The sequence below is a fragment of the Sminthopsis crassicaudata genome, chromosome 1 (genome assembly GCF_048593235.1).
Source record: "Sminthopsis crassicaudata isolate SCR6 chromosome 1, ASM4859323v1, whole genome shotgun sequence".
NCBI classification, from domain to species: domain Eukaryota; kingdom Metazoa; phylum Chordata; class Mammalia; order Dasyuromorphia; family Dasyuridae; genus Sminthopsis; species Sminthopsis crassicaudata.
Window position 1 is genome coordinate 626865145 of NC_133617.1, and position 23911 is coordinate 626889055.

The 23911-nt window shown below is 37.0% G+C and overlaps 2 protein-coding genes across 3 annotated transcripts in view; both read left to right on the forward strand.

Moving 5' to 3' along the window:
* Positions 1-1720: 1720 nt before the first annotated feature.
* Positions 1721-16891, forward strand: AMACR (alpha-methylacyl-CoA racemase). 2 transcript variants are annotated; one of them, XM_074282721.1, is made up of 6 exons: positions 1721-1823; positions 5308-5581; positions 6562-6705; positions 8876-9036; positions 11958-12144; positions 16062-16891. In XM_074282721.1, exons 2-6 carry the CDS (start codon positions 5338-5340, stop codon positions 16469-16471), a joined length of 1146 nt encoding a protein of 381 aa, XP_074138822.1. In that variant the 5' UTR covers positions 1721-1823; positions 5308-5337; the 3' UTR covers positions 16472-16891. The 2 variants fall into 2 exon arrangements, with proteins under 2 accessions (XP_074138822.1, XP_074138821.1); XM_074282720.1 differs by lacking the exon at positions 1721-1823 and having other exon boundaries at positions 4975-5581.
* Positions 16892-16989: 98 nt separating this feature from the next.
* Positions 16990-23911, forward strand: part of SLC45A2 (solute carrier family 45 member 2) — a 52998-nt gene continuing 46076 nt past the window's right edge. The window contains exons 1-2 of the mRNA XM_074282719.1: positions 16990-18694; positions 19516-19695. Coding sequence (XP_074138820.1) covers positions 18310-18694; positions 19516-19695 — 565 coding nt within the window. The 5' untranslated portion in view covers positions 16990-18309. The remainder of the gene's footprint in view (positions 18695-19515; positions 19696-23911) is intronic.

Genomic DNA, 23911 nt, shown 5'->3' on the forward strand with positions numbered 1-23911 from the left:
TTGCCTCTCAGAGAAGTCCAGAAGACAGAAAAAGAGACTGGGAACAGTAGGTTCCCATTACCCTTTCTGTGAAGCAGTCAGAACATAGACATTTATCAATTAAGTTCACCATTTTATATGGGCACAGTTTGTAGTTAATATCAAGGATCACTGATCCCAGATCACCATAACAGATATAACAATAATGAAAAAGTTTGAAACATTGAGCGAATTATCAGCATATGACACAGAGACCGAATGTGAGAACACATGCTGTTAGAAAAGTGGTGCCAAAAAAACTTATTTGATGCAGGATTGTCACAAACCTTCAATTTGTAAAAAAACAAAAAACAAAACAAAACAAAAATGAAGTGCAACAAAATGGCATATGCCCCTATGTTTTAATCTGCACTTAGAGAGCATCAGTTCTATCTGCCTGGAGGTGGACAATATTTATCATCATCCCATGATGAAACTGTCTTGTATCATTTTGGAATTGTCTTGTATCATTTTATTGATTAGAATAGCTAAATCTTGCCCAGTCTATCATCATTATGATACTACTATTATTGTATACAATGAAGTTCTGGTTCTTTTCTCTTTACTTTGTATCAGTTCAAGTAAGTCTTCCCAGGTTATTTTTCTGAAACCATCCCCTTCATTTTTTATAGCACAACAGTGTTCTATAACAATCACATACCACACCTTATTTACTATTCTTTCTATTTCTTTGCAAAGAGAGGGCTACATTTTACTTTCTGTATCACTCATTTTTGGATTTAAATTTGACTATTTCATGTAGGCATTTCATCTTCCAACTACACTGTAAATTTCTTTGAAGGGCAATATCTCTGCATAAAACTCATGCATCCCAGAGCATGTCTAGCACAGTGCCAGTACACAGTTAGCTCTTAAATCCTGTTATGGTCTCAAAGAAAGAGAAGCAGGTAAAGAGTCTGGGCCTGGAACAAATCACTCCATCTCTCCAGGCCATTATTTGCACGTCCATAAAATGAGGGAAATATGCTAACTGGCTTTTAAGGTCCTTTCCTGCTTTGAATTCAGGATCTTATGAATTATGCCAACAACAAGTGTTCCAGCTCTGCCAATAAACAGCTGTGACTTAATCTCAATAAGCCTCAATAACCATCTCTAAGATGAAAGTATTTATTAGATGATCCCTGACTACCATGAGATCTTAAGTCTTCCCCCCTATGCTTTAGTGGAAAGAGTTCTGGATATGGAGTCATAGGGCCTGGGATCAAATCCCTCCTGTGATAGATAATATCTGAGTGACCTTTAGTAAGGAACTTTATATCCCAGGGTGTCAGTTTCCTTAAAAATGAAACAGGAGAGGATAAACTCTTTGATCCTTTCTAGCTCTAAATAAATAATAATTATATTTTGTAGTCTTTTCTACACCCTTCTTTGTAGGATAAGATAAAAGTTGATATAAAATTTTATCTAATTTTAGCTCTTATGTCACATAACCATTTTATATATCTAGAATGGTAAAATAAAGGAGTATCTTGCACAATCTTGACTATAGTTTTTCTTATATAATTCTGAGAACAAAGCTTAGTCAGGGAGGTCTATTTTGTTGGCAGTTAAAAAAGAAAAATGTTGTGAAACCTGAACCTTTTGACTTTAAGATTAAAGTCCCTGAGGATAGTTATAATGGGGCTGTGTACTTGGGGAGGAGCTACTAATGTTTCTGCACAAAGCAACTGAATTCCAGAATAAATTTTGGATCATGACTGCAATGAAGACTCAATCATCTTCTCTTGGAAGCAAAAGATCTCTTTGGGCTTGTATCTGCTGAAGATAACTTGGGAGGTAACAAGGTAATGCTAATTGGACCTAGGTCATACTTGTTATCAAATAAAAAATTTTTAACCCCCAAACTAAATAATAGTATGAGGGTGGAGAGGGATTCTCACAAATTAACCCTCAGATCTTACATGTCTTATTAGACTTGAATGCAAGGGGAAAAAACCAACTCTGATGAGAAGCTTTTCCAAAATCAATACTTTAAGAAATTTATATGATATATGGGAGTGTATTCCTTAATCCTTTGCACAGTTAGATTATGGATGTGGAATGTTATTATTTGTTGCATGTACCATTGATAATTTGATTTCACTGGATTGCTTTTATTCTCTTTTTAAATTTTGTGATGAGTGAGAACTCTGAATAGAAGTTAGAGGTATATATTCAGAAATTAGTGATACAATAACAAAGATAGCCTCTATCAGATTGTTTGCTATCTTGGGGAGGGGGGAGATGATAGAGGAAGGAAAATTTTGGAACACAAAATCTTATAAAAATGAGTGCTAAAAACTATTTTTACATGTATTTGGAAAAATTAAAACTATTAAGGGAAAAAAAGAAAAATTTGACAAGGTCAGTGAGAGGGTATGTGTTTTTGGTCTCAGGAGCAATAAATATGAGGTCATTTTATCAATGATAAAAAAAGGAGACAGGAAGGAGAAAGACACATACAAAGACAGACACAGAGACAGCAACAGAGAAAAACAGAGAGGTAAGACAGACAGAAAATTTATTAAACATTTATTATATACCAGGTACTGTCCTAAGTACTGAGGATACCAAAAAAAGAATACAATTCTTAGAAAAATAATACAATCCTATTCTCCAAAAATTTACATTATGGAGACAACACAGAAGAGGAAGTTGGAAAGGATAGGGAAGAAAGAGCAGAACAGGGAGTAGGAGGTGAGGTGAAAAGGGAAAACAAACTTCTCAAGATATAGTAAGCCCAGAGAGGGGATATTAGTCAGTGAGTAGGCCCCAGAGCAGAGTTGTTCCATTCAATAATCATTTACAAAAATAAATAGCACTTCCTTCAAGGAGCTTCCTTACTATCTAATGGAAACTGCAAGTATGACACACACTGGTTTTACCAGTTCAAGCAAAGAATATGTTTGTAATATGTTTGTAGTCTTAAGAACAGTAAATTCAAAGGAATAATATGTATGAATAATGAACAAGCAAAAGCAACAGGGGTGGAGCTGGGGGTGGAAGGAAGAGGGAGAGAGACAGAGACAAAGTTTGGAACTTGTTCTTTCTGATCAAATATTTAACCTCTCTGCACTCGTGCCTTGATAACTGACATTTGGGTTATTATGCTGTCTTTTGCTCTGATTCCATAGGATTCACAAACCAATCTATAAGAAAATTTGGGAAAGCCAATGGTTCTTCTTATAGGAAGAGGCTTAATTCTTGAGTCAGAGCACTTGGGTTCATATTCTTGTTCTTAGTAGAATTAATAGTTAAGATGTGACTTTGAACAAATAATTTAATTATTCTAAGCCTTAGTTCCCCAATATATAAAATGATCTCTACGTAAAACATGTATAACATATAAATATATTAATATTTGGTGTATAATATGTATAACATATTAATATTTATTTAAATATATTAATTAATTTATTTAATTAAATATATTAATATATAATGTATATACAATATATAAAAACATCAAATTTGGATTAGATGAACTCTAAGGTCCCATCTATCTATCAACATGCTCTTTTTTTTTTTTTTTTTTTTTTTTGAGGCTGGGGTTAAGTGATTTGCCCAGGATCACACAGCTAGGAAATGTTAAGTGTCTGAGACCAGATTTGAACTGGGGTCCTCCTGAATTCAGGGCTGGTGCTCTATCCACTGTGCCACCTAGCTGCCCCCTATCTAGCAACATGCTAAAAATGTTTAAGTCTATGAAAAAATTACATATATAACTATGACACGATTTTAAGTATTATGTGCATTAACATTTTTCAATGTTCCTAAATCTAAACAATCCACAGAACAATAACTTAATTAGTAGCATTTGTGGTTTTCTGAGATACAAATGCTCATCTGGAAAACTCAACAATCAAGACCATATGAGCTAGCGCCAGCATATATATATAGTTCCACCATAAATCCTCTACCTGCATTCACAAAGAATTATAACTGCTATAGAGATAAGGGTTTTCATCTCTATTTTGGGGAAAACATGAGATTTGGGGAAGACATCTGAATAGAATGGATCACAGAATAGATCTCTTTGAATTTTCTTCCTATTTCCCTAAATTCTCCCCTGTCAATTTTCAAATACTTCCAAGTAATTTGTTATTTGCTGTCTGGCAAGTAGAGATCCAGTCAAGGTCTTATTTATCTATGGTAAAAGAACTGACTCTAAAGTCAAAAGAACTGAGATCCAACCTGAAGCTTTCCTATCTGTCATTGAACCTCTGTCACTGATAAAATGAAAGTGAAAAATGAAACAAAGATTTCTAAGGATCTTCCTAGCTCTCAAACTCTGAGATTCTGTTCCGGTTCTATTTCTATGCTGCACTGAGTTGGGGTGTCTATGAGTTACCTGTGCTCTGGCAAGTCCTGCCAATCTCACGTGCCAATGGGCACCGAGCCTTGGGACCTAAGGATGCTGAGACCCACGATTTTTTTTTTTAATTTTTGCCCACAGACTTATGACTCATGAAGCCTTGCTGAGGTTTTGTGTTGAGGTTTGTTGAACACACCCAAATAAAACCAGTGATCTTTTGAAGTATAGCAGCTGGGCAATAAGAGCACAGAGTGGTACCACCTGCATTTGGGTTCTTGCCTCTGACGTGTGTGACCTGGAAGCAATTTACTCAACCTTCCGGCCTCAGTTTCCTCATCTGTACAATGAGGACAGTCAAAGCCCTTACTCCACAGAGTTGAGTGAGATCCTTTGTCTATGCACAGCCCTTTGCAAACCTTAACGTTACATATAAATTGTTATAGTTGGAGAAAACAGCCGATAGGGACCGAACCCGCGCTCTCGTTGGTACCGGGAGCTTCTAGTGAATAAGTTCCTCCGGCAGCGCAGATGGGCGAGGCCTCCTCTGCCACTTCTAGAGAGCGGTTTAGATGGACGGGAGGGGCGGGGGAGGGGAAAAGAGGCGGGGAAGGAGGGAAGAAAGAGAAGAGAAAGAAAGGAAGAGAGAGGAGAGTGGAAGAGGAAGGGAAAGAGAGAGATGAGAAAGGAGGAAGGGAAGGTGGAAAGGGAGAGGACAGGGAGGAGAAGAAAGGAGGGACGGGGAGGGGGTAAAGAGGGAGGCAGGAGGAAGAAGGGAAGGGAAAAAAGGGGAGGGGTTAGAGAATACTCTTACTCGGCCTCTACACAACAGCACCTGCTCTACTCTTAAGGCCATTAGACTTCACTTTGGCCACTGCGCACGCGCTCCCCCCAACCCCACGCAGACGTACTGAGGGACCCGCTTTGGCTCCATGCCGCACTCTCAGGGGTCACGTAATGGCTGTCCCTCCCGGCAGGAGGCGCCCTCAGCTCTGGAAAGGTCAGCCATGGCTCTCCAAGGGGTCCGCGTGCTGGAGCTGGCCGGCCTAGCCCCAGGCCCCCACTGCGGCATGATCCTGGCCGATTTCGGGGCTCAGGTGATACGTCTCGACCGCCTGGGCCACCCGGGCACCACATGGATGGCCCGGGGCAAGCGATCCTTGGCCTTGGACTTGAAGCGGCCCGCCGGGGCGGCCGTAATGCGCCGGCTCTGCAGGCGGATGGACGTGGTGATGGAGCCCTTCCGACCAGGTGAGAGCGAGGTCCGACCTGGCCCGACTCCGCCCTCCCCTTCCCTTTCCCCTCGCCCCTTCCCCAGCCTTTCTCCTCCCCGGCACCTCTCTGCGCCCTCGCACCCCACTCAGTCCTCTGGGCCCCCTCCTCCCCGGCGTCCTCCTCCCTCCTCCTCTGCCCTCTCTCTGCGCCCCGCTCTCCCCTCTGCCACCTCCCCACTTCCTGTGCCCGAGAACAGACTATCCCCGGGTTAAAGGACCCCGCCCTCCTTATCTGACGCCCGAGGACATTAGCGTTTGTGGAAGCCTGTGCCGTGCTGGAGGGAGCCTTAAAAAGACCAGCTAGTCCATTTCGCTTGAGGAAGCTTAGGGATGGACCGCCACTTTGTTTCTCTTTCCCTAAAAGACTAGACTCCGGGCTTCTCAAACTGCAGCCCGCGGGCCAGATGCGGCCTCTGAGGACGTCGTCGGGTTAAGGCAAATGGGCTGTGGGCGGAGACAGTGTGAGGTTTTGTTTTTACTATAGTCCGGCCCTCCCACAGTCTGGGGGACAGTGAACCGGCCCCCTATTTAAAAAGTCTGGGGATCACTGGAGATTCATTTATGTCTTTGTATCTCCAACACCCGGGATATCTAGCCGGGGTGCTGTAGTTGTCAAAAGATTCCTTGTGAAAGGTCTTAGAGGTCAGGAAGACTGACGTTACTTCTCATCTAAGCTAAGTTAATACATAAAGTGTCATATATAAATTTGGAAAAAATATAACTTTTCGGATCTCTACTCTTTGACCCCATCTAGATATGCTGACCTTCAAATTCATTTCTCTCTCTAAGCAAAATATATGGCTAGTCAGGTTTCCCAACTGCCTCATTGGAAAGACAGGGCTCCCAGGGCTGTTCAAGCCAAACTTGAGTAAAGATAAATAATCTTTTTTTCTTAGATTCTTAATGTAGTTAAACAAAAAAAGAAAAATGATTTGAAATGTTTACATTTCTACTTAGGTGTCATGGAGAAATTTGGACTTGGTCCAGAAATTCTGCTAAAGGATAATCCCAGACTTATCTATGCCAGATTGAGTGGATTCGGTCAGGTGGGAAGATTGTCTAAAGTAGCAGGTCATGATATCAATTTCTTGGCCTTGTCAGGTATGTTGGGGATATTATTCAGTTTTGGTTTTTACATTTTATTTACACCCACCCAAGGTCAAAGGTTTAATTCAGTTCAGCAATAGGATGATCAAGTATTAAATCTTCAACAGTCTTAGAGAAATATTTGCTCAACGAGGGACCAGTACAGAAAGACCCAGAAATTATTGACCAGCATATAGTCTTTTTGTTGATCAAAGTGAAATGGCTACTCATGGCAGCATGATTTTAGAGTGTGTTACTTTTTTTAAACTTTTTTTTCCTTAGTTAAATATAAAAACAATTTTTAATATTTGAGTTTTTGTTTTTGTTTTGTTTTTTAGTTCCAAATCCTATCCTTCCTTTCCTTCCCTTCTCCCTCCCTAAGACAGTAACCAATCTGATATAAGTTATACATCTACAATCATGTACATTTCCACATAAATCATTTTGTGCAAGAAGATTGAACAACAAAAGAAGGTGAAAAAAAGCATGCTTCCGTCTGTGTTCAGATAACATCAGTTCTTTCTCTGGAGGCCCTTTGGGATTGTCTTGGACCAGTTTTTCATTATATAATATTGTTACTCTGTACATTCATTTATGTCTTTTTTCCCCAACACCCGGGATATCTAGCCGGGGTGCTGTAGTTGTCAAAAGATTCTCCAGGTTCTACTCAGTTCATCGTATCACTTCATGTGTTTCTAGATTTTTTTGAAATTGTCCTGCTTGTTATTTCTTGTAGTACAATAATCACATACCACAACTTATTTAGCAATTCCTCAATTCATGGTTATCCATTTTCAAGTTATCACAAAAAGAGCTGCTGTAAATATTTTTGTATAGAGAAGCTCTTCTCCTCACTGTCTCTGTCTGTCTGTCTCCTTTCTTTTATGTTCTCTCATCTATACAGCACTGGTATTGCTGAAATAAAGGATATACACTATTTTATAGCCCTTTGGGCATAGTTTCAACTTAATCTCCAGAATGGTTGAATCAGTTCACCAGTCCACCAACAGTGTTTTAATGTCTCAGTTTTCCCACATCCCCTCCAACATTTATCAACTTTTTTTTTTTTTTTAAATCATACATAATAGTACTTTTGAACATCTGGGGGAAGATATTGGAAAGCTTCAGGCAGTATTGATTGCTTCATAAAAGCTGTTGAAGATAAAATCAATTTCCTGAGAACTCAATGTAGGATTCAGCCAAACCAGTCTTCCAATATTCCAAGAATGTATAATTTCACTGGTGTAGTGTCTACTAATGGATACTGAATTTTTTTCACACAATCCTTCTTTGATTTAATGGACAGTCTCTGAGTTGTAGTTGCTTAAAAATTCATCACTTTGTTTTGCCATGTGATTATAGCATATTGCCAGTGATGAAAAGTAGAATAAAAAACTTGATTGAAGTTATGGATGATTAAAAAGGGAAGTGGGCCTATTTAAGATTGAGGAACACTTTGAGTGCCTCCTAGGTGTCCATGATGTATTAAATGAATCAAAAGAAGTCTGAAAGTACTTTGTCTCGGTCCTCTGAAGGAGGAAAGAGAGGAGACAAACATTAAGTGCCTAGTCTACTACATTCCCATTACTATTCCAAGCAATTAATATCTTATTTGATTCTCAGAACAACTCTGTGAGTTAGATGCTATTTTCCCCCCATTTTACAATTGAGGAAATGAAAGCATATGGAGGCTACATTGCAAAAATTGAGTAGAAGAAGTAGAATTGTGGAAAGAGGTGCTGAACTTGTAAAATTGTCAAGTTTAATTACATTTGATCTTAAATCAGATGAGCCAATCAGATAAAGTGATGCTTTATCTGAGAAATAGTGCGTTTTGGGTTTGTTTGTTTGTTGTTGTTGTTGTTTTTTTAAATACAGTTCTCTGGAATATTAATGTTAGTAAAAATAGAAAAGATGGTACCGCAAGCAACTGGATTAGGATTTGAGAAAACACAGGTTGATTTATAAGAAATATTGAAAAAATTGTCCTTTATTTGTCTTTACAAATGAAAGAGAAGGCTTTCCTTTGAATTAAAAAAAAAAAAAAAAAAAAAAAAAAAGCTTATTTTTGAAAGGCTAATATACTTTTGATTTTGAAAAATTCAGATTTTGATTAAAAATAGGCTTAAATTCACAGGGTAGTTTATCTCAGTCTCCTGACTTAACTTTCTTTTCAAATGTATAGGTGTGCTGTCGAAATTAGGGAGGAGTAATGAGACTCCTTATGCACCCTTAAATCTTCTGGCTGACTTTGGTGGTGGTAGTTTGACATGTGCATTGGGCATTGTGCTGGCTCTTTATGAACGGACACAATCTGGCAAAGGTCAGGTCATTGATGCAAATATGGTAAGTTTCCAAGTATTTGATACAAATTAGGTATCATAATTACTAGCTTCAAATAGAAAATAGCAATGGCTTAAGCAAACTATTTTTTTCTAATTAGTGGAAAAAATAATCATGGATATTATATTGGCGTATTAGGATTCTAAGACCGTCTAGTCCAACAGTCTCATCAATTGCTTGCTCTTATTCTACCATTTCTTTTTGCTTTGCCATAAGATGATTGGGATGCAAAAGGTAGAGAGAGATCATCATGGAAGTTCCCTAGTTGATAAGAAATGTCAACAAGGCTGAGTAAGTTTGTTCTACTTATTAGCTAACAGGCAGTTAAAGGTCTTATAGAGAAAGCTCAAAGGCTGATGGGAGCATTTTTGGGGGGGGGGGGCTGAGGGAATGGGGTTAAGTGACTTGCCCAAGGTCACACAGCTAGGAAGTGTTAAGTATCTTGAAGCCAGATTTGAACTCAGGTTCTCCTGACTTCAGGACTGGTGCTCTATCCACTCTGCCACCTAGCTACCCCAGAAGCATTTCTTTTAAAAAAAAAAAAAAAAGAAAAGAAAAGAAAATTGTTCTGAAACTGAAATGCTTATCTGGACCATAGATAAAACTCTAGAGCTCTTCAAATTATATCACAGATGTTTCCTAATATATATGACTCTTCCCAACCAAAGAACCCTTCCTTGCAACAGCAAAAAAAAAAAAAACAAACCACAACACACACACACCTGATGCCTGATGAACTATGGTTTCCATCGATATATGCCACATTATACACACCTTGACCACCACTTCTCCATAGAAAGGGAAGTGCATTGTCATTCTCTGTGTCAAAGATTCACTATTACAATTACTTAATTCCTTTCCTTGTAATACTCTTATTACTTTATCCTGTTTTATAGGAGCAATCTATGAAACATGAATACAAAATGGGACTCAATTTCTTTTCTGCTTCTTTTCTTTTCTGAAAATTGGATGAATTCTGAGAATTCTAAAGTTTTTAGATTTCCTAGAAATATTAATCTAACTATTGATATTTGTGATAGGGAATGTGTTGTATTTGACTTCAGAAGACCTTTGTTTGAATTCTAGCTTTACCTTGTGCTATGTATATAATGTCTAGTCATTCACTTTCCTTTTCTGACCCATGTGTTATGGGCTAGAACTCTGAACTTGAATCAAGGATTCTTACAAGGTGGTAAGTCAGTGGAATTGACCCATTGGCCCATAACACCCATGTTTTCCTCATCTATCAAGTGAAATAGTTAAACCTGACATCTCCAAATCCATGATAGAAGATGATTACATGACTCTTTTGAAGGAAATGATAAAGCCAAAATAGAGAATATTGAGAATAGAGCCATGGCGAATGCCTACATTCATGCCAGAGTTTAAAAAAAAAAATCAGTGGAGACAAAAAAGAAAAATTAAAAACAGGTTGGAGAAGGATGAGAGTCCAAAGGAGTAGAAATTATCAACAATAACAACTCATATTTACCTAATACTTTAAGGACAACAATACATTTTTAAAATACATTATCTCATTTAATTCTTACAATACCATGAAGTCAGCACTATGAACAACTCTCTTCATTTTATATATCAGTTATTTGCCCAAAGTCACAAAGACAAGTGAATGTCTGAAACTGAATTTGAACTCTACTGTTCCTAACTCTATTATGCCACAAATAGGGAGACAAAGTGGGGCGAAGGCTTGGAAAAATTATTTAATTTGGTAGTTGATAATCTTTGAAACAGTAGTTTGGGAGAACCAAATTACAAGAATTTGAGTGAGTAGGTGATGAAGTAGTAGAAGCAATATGTATATATTTCTTTGTCAAGAAATTTAGCTAAAAGGAGGAGATGGTAGTTGGAGAGTATAGTAGGGCTTAGAAATAATTTCTGGGGACAGCTAAATGGTGCAGTGAATGGAGTACCAGCCCTGAAGTCAGGAGGACCCAAGTTCAAATCTGCCCTCAGACACTTAACACTTCCTAACTGTGTGATTCTAGGCAAGTCACTTAACCCCAATTGCCTCTGCAAAAAAGAAAGAAGGAAAGAAGTCATTTCTGCTTTTTAGCATAGAAGCAAGCAGAGGAGGAAAAGATGACAGAGGGGGGCTGATCAGTAGAACAAGGCTCCATAGGAGAAGAGATGGAATATAATCATTGGCACAGATGGAGATGTTAACCTTAGAGAAAACTTCCTCTGAGAGATGATTGAAAACACTGAAAAGTTTGGAGGTGTTGAAGGACATTGAAAAAATGCCTTTTGGATGGTCTTGAATAAGATGAGGCAAATTATCTGCTGAGAATATGGAGGCCAGAAGTTATCCATTGTTTGTATGAAGCTTCCTAGAGTGACTAAAAGAAAAACAAGAATTTTACTATACAATTTATGGAAAATTCAGAGACTGAAGTCATAACCACTAAAAACAAAGAAATGGTTAGGTCATCTGTACACAGCCTTTGGGGCATGGGTAATGGGGCATGGAGATATTCTTCTCCAATGAAAATAATTCCCTGCTGGACTAATAATTCACTGATTCATTAAGGAAGAGACCCGCTGGGTAGATAGCATGGGGAAGTGAGTAGGCATGTGGCCAAGGTTTGAAGCACATCTTGGACTCATCCTAGCTATGAGATCTTGAGCACGTCACTTAATGTTTCTCAACCTTTATTTCTTCATTTGTAAAATAAGGAGATTAGCTTTGATGACCCCTTCTAACTTGAAATGTATTTAATTTCCCTTAAAAACAAGTCCATTTTTTCTAATGTGAAAAATATTTCTCCACCAATTCTTAGAGGAGCTCCTCTTCTGTACCCCCAAACAACCCAATCTAATGAAGCTAATTGTGTTTTTCATAATGTGAACAATCTATATCACCTATTTCATTTGTAAACCAAATGACACTTATTCTTTTTTTCCAGGTGGAAGGGACAGCATATCTAAGTTCTTTTCTGTGGCATTCGAAAAAGTTAGGATTCTGGAGCCAGCCTCGGGGAAAGAATATATTAGATAGTGGAGCACCTTTCTATGAAACTTATAGGACTTCAGATGGGAAATTCATGGCTGTTGGTGCCATAGAACCTCAATTCTATGCATTGCTGATTAAAGGTAATGAGTTTTAGGAAATCCTTGGTTGTTTGTTTTATATAAAAGTATATTGGCAATATAGCTGAGAACTTCTTTTGAGTCTTAGATTACTTTGAAATTTGAATTTAAAAATTTAAAATGATTTCCTGTGAGTTTATATTCTGAATAACAAACATAATTTACTTTAAAATTTAACTTTAAAGCTTATATTTTTCCCAATTTAAATTTACATTTAGTTCTTGAATTTGAGGAATATTTAAGTTACTATTAAGATCCTTTTAGTTGTTATTGATACTAATTTGACCAACTTCTAAGTGAGAAATGCAAAAAGAAATATAGTGATTGATCTAAACAGCCTAAGTCCTCTTCTTTTTTCTTTTTTCCTGAGGCAATTGCTGTTGTGACTTGCCCAGGGTCACACAGCTGGGAAGTTTAAGTCCTTTTCCGTATCACTAACATGGAAGCCAAAAAAGCTAATGTGATAGCAGAGGGTAGGTGTGTGTGATTGAGTTAGAACTAAGGAGGTCATAGTCCCCCCAGTACTCTGCTCTGGTGACACTGTAATTGATGTTCATTGTATTCTAAGTGCCACATTTTAGGAAGGACACCTGTAGACTGGAATAATGTCCACAGGAGGGTGAGCAGATCTTAAGGTTCGTGCCATACAAGGATCTGAAGGGGGTTGGCTTTGAGAAGAGAAAACTGAGGTTGGGGAAGGAAAGTATCTTCCAAGAATGTGAAAGATTGTGATGTAAAAGAGGACAGATCTGTTTAGTCTGTCCTCAGAGAACAGAATTAGGATCAGTGTATAGAAGCTGCAGAGAGGTAGATTTGAACTCAGTGTTAAGAGAACTCCCTGATGTTAGTGTTGCACAGAAGCTTGTAAAGGCTACCTCAGAAAGTGGTGTTTTCAAGAAATGGTTAGAGTGGAAGGGATTCTTATTCAGATGTAGGTTGAACTAGATGTCCTCTGAGGTCCCATCCCATGCTGTGTTTTTTGAATCTAGAATTTGTAAACATGTAAATGAAATAGATGACCCAACAAAACAGTTTTGCTAATAGTATTTTATACATTAAAGCAATTCATGCATTTGCTATAATCAATATTTAGCATCAAACCAATACCTTAATCATTTTTTTGAAGAATAATTGATTGGAAGGATGAGCAATAGATTAATTTATATTACTGTTTCCTGAACAATGTGTCTGAAAACTATCCATTTTGAAAGAATCCCTAGTGCATTATTGTAATGTCTTGAGTTTCTTTGTAATTATTTTGAGGAAGAAATGTTGGCAGTTTTTTAATCTAAGTATAGCAATTTTGATAAACAGGATTAGAGAAATAAGGAGAGATGGATATGTAGATGTGTATTATATATGTGAATATTGAATATGTGTGTGTGCGTGTATATGATATGCTTATGAAATAATGGAAAAAAATTTGCAACAGATATCAGAATTAAACCTAATGAATTTTGTAGTTTTCATATTAGAATGCCACTTAATATCATTGAGCCTATCTTTGATCAAAATATTTTGAAACTCTTCTTCAAAGTTGTCTTCTCAGAACCTTTGAGTATTTTTCAGTTGTGGCAAATCTTTGTCCTTTAAGGATGTCCTCATTTTATAGATTAGAAAACTTAGACCCACTGAGGTTAAGTTATTTGTCTAAAATCACATGGCTAGTAAAATGGCTCAAGTATCTAATTTCTTCATCTATAAAATGTGGAGGGAGTAATAATACTTACATTAGTTTCACCTCAGATTCTTTATGTAAAGATCAGATGTGTTAACAAAGGTCAAAGTGTTCTGTATCTGCAAGTACATTTGAGAGTAAGGTAGATACTTACTATCAAATTACTCTTTGCATATTCTCCCATAATCATCCCATCATAGCTTTCATGGTCATTTAAATAAAATCTTTCAAATGAATGAGAGAAAAGCAAAATGGTTTACCACAAATGGGAGATTCTTATTATGCCTAGTGCTGCTAAGATAATTTGGATGGCTTTGTAGGCCTAAAAAAAATCTTCATATTCCCAGATATGGGCAATGCAAAATTAAATTTCTGGGTTTTTTTTTCCAAAATTAAATTTCACTGAAATTCTATAGATAATTTATTTTCTTGTAGTATACATGATTGTATTTTATCTATGAATATGGTGATCCTACTCTGAAGCCATTATGTGTGTACTTTTATTCCTTTAAAACTAAGATTGTTAGGGATAAAGTTGTCTGTCATACATTTTGTAAGATTTATTCTAATTTTAAAGAAGATATTGTCATTTTAAAAATATTTTATATGTGTGTGTGTATGTGTGTATGTGTATATATATATCATCAAAATTACTCTCCTACTCCCTTCCCAGAGAGCCGTCTCTTAAAATAAAACAAACAAAAAAAAAATTTAGAAAAAATCAAGAAAAAAAGAGAAGGAAAAAAAAAACCTGATAATATATGCAATGTTTCACACCTGTGGACATAACCACCCTCCCCATACATATTCTGCCCCCCCCCTCCAAAGAGTAAGATGAGGTCGGGGGCAGGTGGTATCTACTCATACATCTTCTTTGGAGCAAGTTTTTTCTTTGTAATTTTCCAGTTTTTTTTTTTTTGTTTGTTTTTTTGTTTTTTTTGCTGAGGCAACTGGAGTTAAATGACTTTCCCAGGGTCACACAGCTAGGAAGTATTAAGTATTTGAACTCAGATCTTCCTGACTTCAGGGCTGGTGTTCTAATCCACTGAATCACCTAGCTGCCCCCAGCATTTATTTTTGATAATTTTATGGTGGTTCTTTTTATTTACATTATTATCACTGGATATATTATTTTCTTTTCTCTTCTTCAGTTTCCATCACATCATACTTTTTTTCTATGTTTTTCAGTTTGGGCAATATTCATCATTTTTTATAAATTATATTTTATTTTTCCCAGTTACATATAAAGCAATTTTTTACATTTGCTTTTAAAACTTTGAGTTCCAATTTTTTTTCCTCCCTCTTCCCTCACCCATTGAAAAGGCACATAAAAGCCATGTTGCAAGAGAAAACTTAGATTCTCCCCCCACCCAAAAAAAAACCCTCAAGAAAAATAAACTTTAAAAAAAAGTATGCTTCAGTCTGTATTCAGATACAATAATTTCTTTCTCTGAGTATGAATAGTATTTTTTATCATAAGTCCTTTAGAGTAGTCTTGGATCACTGTATTGCTGAGAATAGCAAAGTCATTCACAGCTGATCGTTCCACAACATTGCTATTACTTTGTACATGGCACATTTCACTTTGCATGAACTCATAGAGGACTTTTCAGACTTACTTTTCTGAAAGCATTTTGGTCATCAATTCTTATAGAACATGTATTATGTATTCACATAATTTCAAGTACCACGATTCACATAATCACATACCACAATTTATTCAGCCATTCCTCAATTGATGAGCAAATCCTTAATTTCCAATTCTTTGCCCTGAGAAAAGAGATGCTATAATTATTTTTGTAGATAAAGGTCCTTTTCCTTTATTTTTTTTCAGTCTCTTGGGATACATAGCTATTAGAGGTATTGTTAGGTCAATGGATATGCATGTAAATCATGTAATTTTAACTAAAAATATCAAATTATAAGTACTGTAACTTTAGAGAATTATAACCATAAAGAATTGTCCTATTATGAACAATTTTTTAAAATTAACATTTAGGATAACATTGTACTTCTGCAAACAAAGAGAAAACTAAGCCCTATTTTTTTAAACAAGACATCATCATAAAATATATGCAGTTGGCTCTCTTGTCATGTATTCCTCACCTAAGACAATATACATATATATTGAATTTTTGGGGGGTGGGGACAGTCAACTTACAGCTCATTTTAATTAGTGGTATGGCTTAATCAGTACCAAAGCACAGTCAGTAAATAACACTGTCATATTTTTTCTCATCAGGACTGGGATTAAATGGTGATGAACTTCCAAATCAGTTGAGTATTTCTGATTGGGAAGAAACAAAGAAGAAATTTGCAGACACTTTTGCAAAGAAGACACAGGCAGAATGGTGTAAGATCTTTGATGGTACAGATGCTTGTGTGACTCCCATTCTGAGTTTGGAAGAAGCTGCTCTTAATGAACATAACCAAGAACGGGGCACTTTTTTCACTGATGAGCAGCATAATGTGAGCCCCAGACCTGCTCCTTTGCTTTCAAGAACACCAGCTGTTCCTTCTACTAAAAGGGATGCATTGGGAGGAGAACACACCAAAGAGATACTTCAAGAATTTGGGTTTAGTGAGGATGAGATTAATCAGCTTAATTCAGATAAAGTTATTGAAACAAGTAAACCAAAAGCTAATCTGTAAACTCATAATTATAGCTTAGTAGATTTGAAGAATGAACTTCTGATGCAAGATGATAATTAGCACTTTATACATGGAAATAGGAAATTATGATATTATATTTGTTGTTATATTCTAATCGGAATAACTAATAACTGAAAAATTATTTTGGTTGTACAATTATGCTAGAGTTCACTACAGATTTTCCATAGGGACTTTTGGCTTAAGTGTTATATTTTTAGGATAATGCTCACAACAGATGATTGTATATAAAAGATGCTTTTTAAAATGAATGTTTTTGAATGTTTTTGCTAATTTAAGAACATGGAAGTGCCTTTAATATTTTCAAATGAATTAAAAGTCATTTTGTAAAACATAAAAATCTTATTTAATAAGGTTTAGGGATACCTTAAGACAAAAATAAAAGAAACCCAGTGGCCACCATCAAGTCTAATTTGTACCTGGAGCACCTTCCCTCTTTGAGAAGCAACTGAGCAAAAAAAAAAACAAACAAACAAAAAACCCTCCCCCCCCCAAAAAAAAACCTACTTCATAAATATGCTAAAAAGAATTTAAAGACTTTCCTTAGCACCCTCTATCATAATCTAACTAACTACCTGTTATAGAGACATTTCCTTAACACCCTCAGGTGTTCTCCACTACTTCCATTGATTCTTTCAAGAGAAATGAAAATCCTCCCCTCTGCTGCTTTCTTGTATTTTTGACGAGTGAATCACTTTCCTTCATTTCTTCCTGCCCCCATCTACTTTTGCTTTTTCTAGACTTATCTTCCAACTTCCCCACTGATCTCTACTCAATAAAGGTTGAAAACACAATTGAGCCGTATGCCATCCCTCTATCTTGAACTGGAAAAAGCCCTGAGCTAAAGACTGATGGTGTCATGAGAAAAACTTTTAGAGAAAGCACTTCATCAAACACATTAATTTAGTTCTCCAGCCATAATTCAGTGGTTGTCATGGAGATTATAGAAGAAATGATGGATTTTAGGGAATATCATCTACTTTATTTTTATTGTTAGTTATTTCTGCTGACCTTTGTTATTAGGAAGTACCAACATTTAGTCAATTTAGTAACCATAACTTTGAAGCCAGTTGGGGCAAACAGAAACCCTACATCTTGATACTGGGCATCATGAGGCTACTGGATATGGCATTGTACCTCAACTGGGATGCTGTTGTTTCAGCTAAGTGAACTTCATGATCTAGCCAGGCAGAAATAATTTTGTATCTTATTGTGAAATGGTAATAATTTGTTTTATCTTTTAAATGGATTTTGGTCAAAACATATCATCTCCCAGGCTATGAGAAAGCTATTACTTTGGAGTGACAAGTTCTAGAGCTTTGATAGTTCTTGATAATGTTTAATACATCAGGAAACTCTGAAGTTAGGAAAACTAATCTGCTGGTGTTTTTAGGGTCTCTTTAGCACAAAGATAGCTTTAGAAAAAAATCTTTTTTTTTTTTTTTTTTTTTTGGTGGGGGGAAGGCTTCTGCATTTTGAGTAATGTTTTTCTTTTTTTTTTTTTTTTTTTTTTTAAATTGAGAAATGACTAGGGAAATTAAAGAAAACCTTTCTCAAACTATTCAAACATTCCAAAGAGCCAGAGGGGACTCATTGCTGCTAATCTCTGTCATGCTTTCCCACTCCCCCTCCCTTCTTCCTTGATCATAACTTGTGATCTTGGAGGCATGAAAGAATTTGAGCCCTTCCCCCTTCCTGAGCATCTCCTCCTCCTACTTCCTAGCCAGCCAGGGTCCATGTCAAAAAGGGTCTGTTGTGCAAAACTTTGAGCTACTCCCAGGAGGTGGTGGTATTGTAGGGAGGTACTTTATTTTCCAGGCATGAGTGACAGCAATGGGCAGACTAGGATTCAAAAGTATACATCCCTAGCTAAATTTGGTGTCTTTGACCATACTGAACCCCCTAGAAGATCTACAGGCAGACTTATCATGCATAGCATGGCTATGTTTGGCAGGGAATTTTGCTATGCTGTAGAAGCTGCTTATGTGACCCCAGTGCTGCTCAGTGTGGGCCTGCCCAAAAGTTTATATAGTATGGTCTGGCTTATTAGTCCCATCCTAGGCTTCATGCTGCAACCAGTAGTGGGATCAGCTAGTGACCACTGTAAATCCAGTTGGGGCAAACGGAGGCCCTACATCTTGACACTGGGCATCATGATGCTGCTGGGTATGGCATTGTACCTCAATGGGGATGCTGTCATTTCAGGTAAGTGAACTTTATGATCTAACTAGATAAAAATAAGTTTGTATCTTACTGCGAAATGGTAATAATTTGTTTTATCCTCTAAATGGGTTTTGTTCAGAACAGATCATATCTCTCAGGCTATGAGAAAGCTGTGTTTAGGGTGACAAGTTCTAGAACTTTGAAAGTTCTTGGTAGTGTTTAACGCATCAGGAAATTTCCATTTAGAAAATGATGTGGATAAATCCTAAATAGAATTATCAACTGAATTTTCCTTTGAACTTATTTTATCATTGCTTCTACCCATCTAATTGAATCAAATACATATTTTCAACCAAGCATTATAAACAAAATTAATAACCACTATCATTTAAATTAGAGACAAGACAAAGCTGGCAAAGTTTCAAAATGTCAATTCAAGGGGGGGGGGGGGGTTGCAAAGTCAAACTTCTACAATAGATCTATCTCCTTTGCCCTAATCATTAAGATACAGTTTGAAATGTATTTTGTTAAATGTTTCATACAATGTTAAAATTGGAAGGAAGCTTACAGATATAGTCCACCCCCTCACTTTAAAGGGAAATAGTTGGAGGCTAGAGTAGTATAGGTCCAAGACCACACACTACCAAAACTGAGACTCAGTAGTAGATAAAAAACTTCATAGAGGATTGAAAAATGTTAAAACAGGACATATACCTGCAACTACTATTCTCTTCAGCTAGATGACAGGTTGTCTTAGTAGATATTTTAAATGAAAATATGACCATGGCAATCCTGGCTGGACTGTGTAAAATATCCTTTGCTAAAACTAAGTGGTTGGAGAGATATTTTTGTTTCTTTTTCAGCTATGATTACAAAGCCAAGCAAAAAACTGACTGACTGGGCCATAACCATCACCATGCTGGGAGTAGTGCTCTTTGATTTTGCAGCTGATTTTATTGATGGCCCCATCAAAGCTTATTTGTTTGATGTTTGCTCCCATCAGGATAAAGAGAAGGGTCTACATTACCATGCACTTTTCACAGGTATGGCATGAAAGTGCTTTCCTTTTTTTTTTTTTCTTTTATTCTTCCATGAAGGGGAGGAGCTTTGTGGGGGAAGAAAATATAGTGTGGTTGCAGTTTTCTTTCTTGGCTTTGTTAATCTTTTTGATGACTAGATCAGTTGATCTGGTGCCACTATCACGAGGGCCTTGTCTTCAGATCCATTTTTCAGGAGAAGGTCAACTTGTGACTGGGGCTGTCAGATTTTCCGGAAGGAAAATGATACAAGGAAGTCCATAGATTGTATTTTTAATAAAATGAACAAAAACCTTCAGCTTTTTACACATGATGCATAAAATTATAATGTTTTCAGATTTCTATTTAGATAAACAGCATGCAAAACTTCCATACACTAAGAAGAAGACAGGCATAGAACCTGCTTATTTGAAATCCAGTTCTTTAGTTTGAAACTGTTCTTCCTTCTGGGAGGTGGATTGTATCTCTGGGTCATGGAAAATAGAAAACTTTATGTAAAATATTCTGATCACCTCACTCATCTCAGTGATATTTCTTTTGTAATTAAGGATTGAGAAATAACCATTTTGTAAGGAAGACATGTTCAGTTTTGTGTTCAGGTCTAATGACCTGAAAAATTGTAAAAACATTGACAAAGATTCCAGTACATATTAATTGTATGCCATTATTTTTTACCAGTCTCTGCTGATCAGGAAAAATGTACCAATGGTAATATTAATCAAGAAGCATTTATTAAGGAGCTTGTTGTATGAGATTGGGATGAGGATAGTAATAGGGAGCAGATATAAAGGGACCCAGGCAGAAGTATAAGATAGTCCATGCCTGCAAGGAATTTATAGTCTAGTTAAGGAGATTCAATTCAACTAAACAAACTTTTATGAAATGATTACTTTGTTCTTGGCACTGCCGATTTATGACATTCACACATGACGTGGTTAAAAATCCGTTGTTTTGTTGTTCAGTCCTTTTCAGTTGTGTCCAAGTACTCATGACCCCATGTGGGGTTTTCTTGGTAAAGATACTGGAATGATTTGCCATTTCCTTTTTCAGATCATTTTACATATGAGGAAACTGAGGCAGTCAAGGTTAAATGACTTGCCCACAGTCATATAGCTATTAAGTGTCTGTGGTCATATTTGAATTAAAGAACATGAGTCTTCTTGACTCCAAACAGAATACTCTGTTTTTGAATTAACTAAAAATTTAATGCCCTGGTGGCTAATCTAGTAATCAAAGAGTCATAACTAATTCAGAGCTTTGCCTGAGGGGCTGAGGAAGGAGGCTGGAAAGACAGCTGGAGTTGTTATATTAGGCCTAGCTTCAAGGTCTTTTTGATCTACAAGGAGATAATTAAGTCCTTTCCAGCAAAAGAGAAATTACCTAGAGAAAACAGAAGGTCGAGGCAGAATTCTGATAGGTCCATGCTTAGAAGCCAAAAAGAAAAAGATGACTCAGAATAGAGACTAATAATATTAAAATGGAGAGAAAGACAGTTTCCAGTAGGAAGGACTGGTTAGCAAAGTCAAATACTGAAGAAAGCTCAAGGGTTATAAGAACTGAGAAAAGGTCATTGGATTTAGCAGTGAGGAAAGACATCTCTGATAACCTTAGCTAGAACAGTTTCAATCTGAAGCCAGATTATAAGGCTTTAAGAAGAAAGGAGAAGGAAAAACAATGAATTTAATGTTTTTTTTTCCTTTTTCATTTAATTTTTTTTCCAATTAACATTTATTTTATCATCTCCTTCCTTTTCTCTATCCCAATTGGGCAAAAACAAAACAAAACAAAAAAAACAACCCTTATAACAAATACGTATAGACAAGCAAGGCAAATTCCCACATTGGACATGTACACAAATGTATGTCTCAATCTGCATCTTAAATCTCTCATCTTTCTGTCAGGAGGTAGATAATCTGTTCTGCCTTAAAGATTAGAGAACCTGGATAGGGAGGGAACAAGTTGTAAAATAAGCAACTTCTTCAGAGTAAATGGGATGTAATAGATCAAAAGCACAAGTAAAATAGTTGATTTTGGTCAGAAGGACTCTTCTGAAACTGATGAGAAGAGGAGAGAATGTGGGACAACAGTCAAGAAATTTAAATTATAGAATTGTGAAAGAGGGAATTTATGATGATTCATCTCAAGTTTCTCTGTAAACTATGAAGTGAGGTCCTCTGAGCTCAGAGTGGGAAAGATAGTAGTAGTGCTTTGAGAACAGAAGAGGTTTGGAACAGAAACTGTAGTAAGTGTGACATAGTTAATCAGGAAAGTGTAAATCAGTTGGTTTGGATCATCGAGGTTCAAGTTGAGATTAGATAGTAAACATTTTTAGTGGACTCAGCATGGGAGTTTCCTCCAGCATCAGGAGAATTAGAATAAAAAGGTGGCCAATGGGGAATAATCCAGGATTGAAATTTTTAAGGGAATGACTAGTAATGGGATAAGGGGGCAAAGGATTTGAAAGCCAATAACACTGTAAAATTGAACTATATAATTATAGCATCAAAATAGAGGAGAAAGGAAAGTGAGATTAAATGGGGGAGGAGAGTAATTGAAGATTGTGATGAGGATGAAAATTAGGTTTAGGAGAGAAATTGCAGCAGAGATGGAATAATAAGAGATTATGGTTAGAGAAATTTGTGAGTTCTGGATTTTTGAGACTGAAAATTTGATGATGAAGTCAAAAGTATTCACATGTGTGCCCATGGCTCACAGTGATGAGATTAGTGGTAGTAGTGAGGAGGTGTGAAATTTGGGGTGAGAAATTCCTTCTGATAAGAGAGTCAGGTTCTGTGCTAAAGAATTCACAAACCTGAAATCTGTAGCAAAAAAGGATTTATTGGCATTGAGAAGCCAGCTTGCTAGGAAGACAGACTTCTTAGTGGGCAAAAGGAAGTTAGGAAGATAGCAAATGTTAACACTGAAAAGAGAATATCTTTACCAGCGGGCAAAGTCTGTTAAGATGTCTGCAAAGATATCTGGGCATGTAGCCCTAGGTATATTGGGGCTTGCTTTGATCTTTGGTCTGGAAATGAGAGCCAATTCCTGAGAAACTGATTTTCAATTCAATTTAAAATTGAATGAGATCACTTAACTGGGAGAGTTTTGTAGCAATTCAAAGGAGGGTGATTGACTAAGATCTCCCATTGAATGAAACCATTTAACTGGGAGTTTGCAGGCTTCTGGACCCCCCAAAAGATCTTAGTTTATGTCATCCCCCTTCAGTCCCCCAGTTCATTTGGGGTAATAGGACAAAGCTCTCATCTTCTGTAATTGCTTCAAGCTGAATAAGGGGCATAGAGTTGTCCCTAAATTCACTGGAGGCGCAAACCAGGAGGAGAAATGCAAGATCTGAAGACTGCAGCACTTACGGAGTATTATGTGTCCCAGTCAGCCATCCCATGATCTCCAGGTTGAAGGAATAGTTAGAAGTTCATAGCTTGAAGCCTAAAAGAAACAAATCTCAGGAGCAGATTAAAAATGGAGTGTTATCAAGGTAGAGATGGTAATCTTGGTAATGGGGCTTTTGCAAAAAAAAAAAAAAATATGTATATATATATATCAGGTCCCATCTGTGGGCCACCTGGAGGATGCTGACTGCCCACCCAACAATCCTGAATGCCCCCACTGTGCCCGAAACTCTCTAGCTGAAAGGCTAAGAAGGAGTTAACTACTGGCAGCGATATCTAGAAAAGCTAGAAAAGAGAAAATGCTAGGAGTAAAGTTCTCATCATTGGAGTGAGAAAAAGTTAGGTAGAAGAGTGAGAGTGAGAGAAAGAAGGATGCAGACAATTTCTCCCTTCTTTCTCCAGTGTATTTTGAGAAGTAAAAATTAGACTATATGTGGCTCTGTAAGGAGCTAGGTAGGCCAAAGTGAGGTACGATTTCTTTTAGCAAGCACTTTTGATACCTCCTGAGCCTTTTCAGTCCTGCAGGGAAAAGCTTCTACCCAATAGTAAAGGTGTTAACAAAACCAAAAGCTGTTTGAAACCCCCTGCAAGGGGGCATTAGTGTAAAGGCTATTTGCCCATCTTCCTTGGGTATGTGCTCCTTCTCTGAATAGGTTTCAGGAGGGGGGGGGGTGGTTAACAGCTTCTTCAGGATTTACTTGGCCCAAATTGGGCAGACCTGCCTGATTGTTTCTCCCAGCTTGCGACCAGTGAAAATGCGTTTCACCAGGGAATGGAGAGGAGGGGTGTCCAGCAGGAAGTCCGATATCTAT

Excerpts from the sequence above, each read along its gene's own strand:
- AMACR (XM_074282720.1), top strand. The coding sequence starts at position 5,263 with ATGCCGCACTCTCAGGGGTCACGTAATGGCTGTCCCTCCCGGCAGGAG. Across the intron at positions 5,582-6,561 it reads GATGGAGCCCTTCCGACCAG|GTGTCATGGAGAAATTTGGA; the intron begins GTGAGAGCGAGG and ends ATTTCTACTTAG. Across the intron at positions 12,145-16,061 it reads CTATGCATTGCTGATTAAAG|GACTGGGATTAAATGGTGAT; the intron begins GTAATGAGTTTT and ends TTTTCTCATCAG.